General features: G+C 35.5%; 1 protein-coding gene across 1 annotated transcript in view; it reads left to right on the top strand.

Annotated features, from left to right (window-relative positions):
* SGCZ (sarcoglycan zeta) overlaps nucleotides 1-6,366 on the top strand; it is a 375,824-nt gene extending 369,458 nt beyond the window's left edge. The window contains exon 7 of the mRNA XM_007519946.2: nucleotides 5,089-6,366. Within this exon, the coding sequence (XP_007520008.1) occupies nucleotides 5,089-5,283 (195 nt within the window). The 3' untranslated portion in view covers nucleotides 5,284-6,366. The remainder of the gene's footprint in view (nucleotides 1-5,088) is intronic.
* Nucleotides 6,367-7,900: the final 1,534 nt, after the last annotated feature.

The following is a 7,900-nucleotide window of genomic DNA, read 5'->3' as shown; positions in this document are numbered from 1 at the left end:
TTGATATTTTCTACAGTAGTGATAGTCTTGTCTCTAACAGGTAAGTATGACATACATAAAGTCTCAGTGAAATGAAGGCCAAGAGGTATATCATTAAAAAACTCAAGCATGTGATTCTGTGATCTGGATGTATTTAAGAGGAGATGGATTGTGTAGCTTAGTTTACTGGGAAATATAAAAGAGAAATACCCATGTTAGAAGTTGGAAAGTGAAACAGTATTATTGTAACCGCCATAGCAGAACAGAAAGGAATAGGTTCAGTTCTATCCATGATGCGGAAAATGAGCAAGGAGTCAACATATAAGACCTCATAACTTATTTTTCTCTCTTAAAACAAGAAGTAACATTTTTTTCTTTATAAAGCCCCATTCATTTAAATTTGTCTACTAATGAAAATAGGCACCTTAATATAGATAAGAATAGTTTGGGACTCATAAGACTATGGAGTTTTCATATAGCAAACTGCTATGACTTATTGCCTCTAAGTAGATAGAGCTGGAATGCACACATCAGACTGCTACACACTGTAAGTCTCAATTCCTCCAAAACTAACTTTTTGATAAAGACTCCACAGCTGTGCTTTTTCTCCAAGGTTTCATTTTCACACTTTGCCTTATGAAAGAATTAATGTACACAGTTATTTGTTTAGGCTAATTAAATGCAAAGACAACCCAATACACAACAATAAAACCAGGTAATGTGGGACCAGTGAGATAGATCCTTTGGATAGTGTACTGTTTTGCCATGCACATGACCCTGGTTCAAAACTTTGTTACTGTGGTCTTTGTCCAACACCCTCTCTCTTTAAAGCAAAATAAAAAAACAAGTAAGTAATGTGGATGTTGGTTGGTTGTAACTCATTAGTAGAGATTATTCTTTGCATGAATTCCATATCCACTACCCAGACCAACAAACAATTACCTATGGTTTCACCCAGCCTTGACGTACAATTAGGGTCAACCAGTAACACCTTTTTATTATTATTATTATTTTTCTGCTTTCTAATAAATGAATAATTTACAATACCTTACCACTCTCCAAGCATTCCCATATGAGCCACCTTATCTAGATGTTCCTCTTTCTCTCTCTCTCTCTCTCAACTTTCTTTTCAATGAATGAGAGATACAGAGAGAAAGATAGAAAGAGACCAGTGTACTGCTCAGCTCTGGCTTATGGTGGTGCTGGGGAATGAGCCTAGGAATTTAGAACCTCAGGCACGAAAGTTGTTTGCATAACCATTATGCTTATCTCCCTAGCCCTCCAGATGCTCTTTAATTATTTATGTCCCTTGTTTATTCTCTACATCTCAGATGTTTATTGGCTAAAACTCTCTGGAAACTAATATTCTTTAGGGTGGCCTCTTCTCCAAACAAGCAGACTAAAACTCAAACTTAGAGTCTACTCCCATTATACCTTGGGTGGTTTTTGAAGACACTTAATGTCCAATTTCTTCCAGAATGCAAACTCCTAAAAATGAAGTGAATAAAGGGTTACAGGTGAGGTATAGATGCCCAGTTCATCTCTCAAGAAAAGACAAAGCCATCTATCCATAAAGATCTATGTACACCTATATTAATATCAGCATTATTTGTAATAGCTCCAATATGGTAGATGAGTGCTTAAGAAAAGTTTATATATACACAATGGAATACTAATCAGATATTAAAAGTCATAAAATCATCTCCTTTACCCTATATTTTATGGAACTTGAAGGAATGATATTGAGACCAACCAGAAGCAGAAAGATGAGTGCCAAATTGAGAAAGATAAATACTGGATGATCTCACTTGTAAGTGGAAAAAAATTGAAGAGGGAAAGGTGAAACACAGGGGAAATCTTGGACTATTTAAGTAAAGCCAATGATGTGGAGCAGTAAGAGATTAAGTGAACCCTGAGGGACCCAATGCACCTGGTGCACAAGAACCTAAATTAGTGGTGGGAATGGTACGTAGCCAACTCTCACAGGGGGATGAAAGACAACCCAGGAGACAATATTATCTTGTGACACTTGCTGCGGTGGCGGCGACGGGACACAGAAAAAGGAGGTTTGGAGCAGAAAGGGAACACAATCCTTTATTCGCATGGGGACCTCAAGGTTGGGGTGGGAACGCAGCAATTGGGGCCACATGGAGCTAGCCAAAATGGCCACCTCCTGCTACTTGCCACACCCTTCCGTCGCCGAGGTGAAAAGCAGGCAAGAGAGCGAGGGGCAGAAGAAGAAGGGCTTTTATGGGAATAGCTCTCGTGAGAATGAGCAATCTTGAAAATTATTACCTCCTAAATAAAACAATAAAAAAAAGGAGTCTTCCTTTCTCTTCTGTGAAGAAGAGAGTGGAAGACCCTAGAGTGGACAGTGATTGGAGTTTTATTCAGTGACATTCCCCAAAATGAAAACAGAGAGTCAAAAGAAATGAAGTCTAGCCTTCCTAACTGAAAAGCAGTGATTTTATTTTGCTAGGTTTTTTGCACCTAAAACCTCCACATCAGAAAAAAATAATCTTTGAAAAATGAGAACCCAAGCCATATTACCCTTGGAGGATAATTTATTTCTGTACATTTGTATATCTACAAACAAAAATTGTGATTATAACTTCCTAAATTTAAATATTAATGTTTAATGTATTCATTAATCCATTTTGTAATTTATTCAGCAACCATATGTAAAAACTTGCATACATTACCAAACAATGTCCAGTTATGAAAAACAAAAACATGTAGGTGTAAATCTACCTGCTAGGAAAACACAGGCCAATATGGAAATTAAGATGTAAATATGACTATAATACAACATATCAAGTACTCAGCAAAATAAGACAATAGTAATAAATTATTAATGAGAAAACCATGAAAATCATTTTGTCTGTCTTGGAGCATCTGGAAAAAGTCCATGGAGATAAGGGAGAGCAGCTAACTAGTCTTTGTGGAAAGCAACATTAATACTCGAAGACAACAGAGATTTCTAAACTGAATAAATAACCTTGATTTTCACATAATGTATTGGCACGAATCAGTTCATTATTTTATTGCTATGAGTCAAACAGGTCCTGCCAGTGCAGATTTTGCAAGTAAATAAAACAACACACCTAATATAATGAATGCATACCTAATATCATGCTTACAGTAGATTGTTGCTAAAGAGAAAAATAATGTCGTTGAGGAGAGATTACTGGATAAGTATTCCTTTTTTTTTTTTTGCCTCCAGGATTATTGTGGGGGCTCAGTGCCTGCACTATGAACAAACTGCTATTTTTTTTCTTTTATCGTTGTTGTCTTTGCTGTTGGATACGGCAGAGAGAAATTGAGAGAGGATGGGAAGACAGAAAGGGGGAGAGAAGGATAAATATCTGCAGACCTGCTTCACCACTTGTGAAGCAAGCCCCCCCCCCACTACAGGTGGGGAGCAGGGGCTCCAACCCGGATCCTTACGCTGGTCCTTGTGCTTTGCACCATGTGCACTTAACTTGCTGTAGTACCGCCCCACCCCCTGCATAAGTATTAACTTAATGTTAGACAATCATTTCTGTAAATTTGACTGTTCATCACATGAAAATATATGCATATCTGAATTAATCTGAAATACATATGCCATTGTATATGAATTTATCTAAAGTGGGTTTTTTTTTTTTTTTTTTTTTTTTGCAATATACAGTAGATTGCTGTGTTCAAACCCTAAGAAATATTTTAGGGCTGGCAAGATAGTTCACTTAAGAGTGAGTGTGTCTGCTTTGTCATTTGCACAACCCAAATTACAACCATGTTCTCAGCTTAAGGAGGAAACTCCAGTATTGTGGTCAGTTGTTCTCTCTCTCTCTCTCTCTCTCTCTCTGTCTCTCTCTCTCTCTCTCCTTCTTGAAAAGAGTCAGCTTGGAGCAGTAAATTTCCTGAAATGACCCCTCCATAAAGTTTTAAAAAGTGAATAGTGGAAATCTCCCTCTTACCCCTGTTTTTTTTAATAGCCCATTTACATCCCCACACTCAAAGTGTTAAGTGTGTGACTTAGTGAAGTAATTTTTTTTTTTTTTGCCTCCAGGTTATTGCTGGGGCTCAGTTCTTGCACCATGAATCCACTGCTCCTGGAGGCCATTTCCCCCCCTTTTGTTGTCCAACTTGTTGTAGCCTTGTTGTAGTTATTTTTGTTATTGTTGAAGTCGTTCATTGTTGGATAGGACAGAGAGAAATGGAGAGAGGAGGGGAAGACAGAGAGGGGGAGAGAAAGGCAGACACCTGCAGACCTGCTTCACCGCCTGTGAAACGACTCCCCTGCAAGTGGGCAGCGGGGGGCTGTAACCTGGATCCTTACACCGGTCCTTGTGCTTTGCGCCATGTGTGCTAAACCCACTGCGCCACTGCCTGACCCCCAATTTTTTTAAAGTAATATTTAGCAAAGTATGTATTGAGCATAAGTGATATGTTTCATGGAGACTTCATACATAATAATTATCTGTAATTAACTGCAGATTAGCTACTTGGTATATCTTATACATTGTGATCTAATTTAAGTCTATGAATGTTTAAAAGATTGTACTAGGGACTAATTTATTATTATTATTAATTGCCCAGTCTTTCAGTAATGTCATCTCTGTAACATCCTTATTTCTTTGTATATGCCTGAGCCTAGGCATGATTAAGAAGTTAAATCGACTCTGTCAAAATCATTAATTTTCTGTGGTGTTTGAATAACTGGGTTGGCCCCCTTAAGAAGATTGCACTATATTGCTTTCCATTTGAAGGGCTTTCTGTTAGAATGCACCATTTCTCAAAGGAGAAGATTGCCGTAGAGCTTTTGGGCTAAACCGTAGGAATGTAATTTGTTTGTTCAACAAAGCATGGCAACCAAAACCAATAAGATTGTTTGTTTTGTAGCCTCTTTTTTTTTTTTTTAAACCAGAGCACTGCTCAGATCTGGTTTATGGTGGTGCAGGGGATTGAACCTGGGACTTGAGAGGGCCTCAGGCACAAGAGTCTGTTTGCATAACCATTGTGCTATCTACCCCTGCCCTTGTAGTCTTTCTTATTAGACCATGTTGTAAAGCTCTGAGGAATATAGAATGTTAAAATGAATTAAAATGCAATTTCTTTCCCCCCTAGATATTTTTGAATGCGGATACAATCCGACTGGGAAATCTTCCAATGGGCTCTTTTTCATCATCTTCATCAAGCTCCTCAAATTCTCGACAGACAGTGTATGAGCTCTGTGTCTGCCCCAATGGCAAACTTTACCTTTCTCCAGCAGGAGTAGGTTCCACTTGTCAGTACAGTAGCAACATCTGCTTGTGGAGCTGAAGTAACTGATTTCTCCTCACCAGAATAGCCTTTTGTTACTGTCCGTCTGCTTCACAGTTCTGCTGGGTTTCCCTTGTGATCAGTCCAGAGCTTCTTCAAATGGTCCACAAAGCAACTTTTTCCAAGTTTACGCAGGGATTCATGGCCACATCTCTTGTGATTTACAGTACTGCTTACCACAGAGAATGTGAGTGACAGAGCTGTGGAAAATCATCTTCAGCAGGAAAACTGGATCATAAGTTTTGCTCAAAAGGGAGAATAACATAGGTGCCTTTGCTATATGAAGTGAAGCACACAGTTTTAGATTTTTGCAGGACCTGGATATGAACTGCACATATATACATTACCATAGATGAAATTCCCAGTATCCAATGGCAAGATGAAATTGTTAACCCTGTAAGAAAACTAATTCTACTGTCTGAAAGCACAATTTTCCATTCATCTTTTTAGATGTAAACTTTTATCCCCAAATTTTAAAATTTTAAAGCATTATGTAATGCTTGCTTTACTAAAAATTAAATTCAATACATGGTTTTTAACAAAACAAAACAAAAAAAAGATTCCCACTCTGAGTTTTATTTGTTTCTTTAAATTCAATGTGTTGTTACTCTTTGTCTACTAAGTCTAGAATTTTGTACATTAGGGAATTTTGAAAGCACTCAGCAATATAATCTTTACAGAATTAACAAAATGCCATTATACTATCATTTGTCAGATCTGAATGGCCTTATATAATATTTACTTGGCTATTGCATGTGGCATATTTGCTTTTAACAAGACACCTAATTAATTGCAATATAAGATAGGATCAAGAGGGAAATTTTGATGGTATGGAATCATAGATTAAAAAAAATTATATGCTATTCTCTACACTTAAGTTCTAATAGTAGATCTTTCGTTTGCTCCATTCACTTTATACTTGACTCTGCTAAAATTCAAAATCCTCTAAATAAATACTAATGTGACGCATAATGCTGAGGATGGATTCACTTTCCATTGAAATATTATTTTCATAATTGTAATTCTGTACTTTCATTGGAGATTGAGAGTTAAGGAGATTAGAAATTAAAATCCCTGCTTAATCAGTAGCAAACACATATATTAACAAACATGTAGAAATAGTGTTTCATTTCTTAGATTTATATTTTAAAGAATTTAGGTATATTTCCATTTTCTTCTTAATATTTGTTTTATTACACTATTAAGGTAACTTAATGGTAATGAAAAACATAGTTTCCTCCATTTTCTACCACTCAGTTTCTGAATTAGTTTCTAATAAAAACAGTTAGCTCCTAAAAAAATTTACAGAATACTATAGACTTCTCTATCACACTTCTTAACTTGAATTCTTGAAACTTACAGAATCTAAGAATGTAAAATTATATTAAATATTTCCTATTATGGGAAGAGGACTTGATTTACTTTAAGGTAAGTCCTTAATTTCAGTTTTTTCCCTCCATGCACCTGATTACAAGTGTATGGAAGTTTTATTTCATGACTATAGAAATTTTTGAAGTGGGTGTGGATAAATAGCATAATGGTTATGTAAAGAGACTCTCATGTCTGAGGTTCCAAAGTTCCAGGTTCAATTCCCCACACCATTGTAAACCAGAGTTGAGCACTTCTCTGGAAAAATAAATAGAAGTCATGCATCTAGAGCACAGATGAAATATGAAATTAAACTTGTTGAAGTAATTCAGTTGGGTAATGCAAATGATAAAATGAATCTTTTGATTAAAAGTATGTTTTTTGACTAACTTAGTATATTGAATAGTTGACAAAGTTTGCTATCATGAAATGCATTCTGAACACAGCCATAGACTCAAAAATCTAGTTCAGTTTTATTACATCTAAAACAGAATTTGACTTATGTTCAAGGTTATTATACAAATCATAAAATCAATATTAAAGGATAATTAAGATACAATTATTTAAATGACACATCATAAAACATGAATGCAGTTTAAGTTAAAAGGATAATATGAGGAATTCTTGATTTTTTTTTTTACAAAGTACACAAAATAAACCACAAGAATTTTAAGAAATTATGGGTGCTAATCATTATATTATGGACTTTTCAGGGAAAAAAATGACATATTAATTTGAGATATAGTCAAGTTCTAAATATCCAAAATTAAAACAATTAGAAAGTTTCATAGTTAAATGCAAGCAATCCTTTTGATTAGTAATTAGCCTTGTTTCTAATCTCAGCTCTGTCTCACACTAATCAGTGAGCTGATTTAGGCAGTCTGGGAATCTCGCCAGAATCTTTCTTCAGTTTACTCAACTTTATCACAAAAGTATCAAAGCAAAGTTCTCTTGAGATTTTTTTTCTATTTCTAGCATGTTGTAATTGCAAGTGCAGGTATTACTGGGAGTGGACGTGATCACTGAAAATTTAAATTATATGCCATAACAGAAAAAAAAAAATGAAAAGAATGATAAGGAAAAAAGTGAAAATTCAGTTCCAGTGAAAGACTCAAATACCGAATTCAAATATATTCCCAACCATCATAGATGTAATTTTATGTAAATATATGTTAAGCAATTTGAATTATTATTTAGATTATGTAAAATATGTTTACTTTAGTGGGAAAATAGTGACATAATGCCTTCC

This window comes from Erinaceus europaeus, chromosome 2 (genome assembly GCF_950295315.1).
Source record: "Erinaceus europaeus chromosome 2, mEriEur2.1, whole genome shotgun sequence".
Lineage (NCBI taxonomy): Eukaryota > Metazoa > Chordata > Mammalia > Eulipotyphla > Erinaceidae > Erinaceus > Erinaceus europaeus.
The sequence above is the reverse complement of the archived record's forward strand: the minus strand, read 5'-3'. Positions and strand labels throughout refer to the sequence as shown.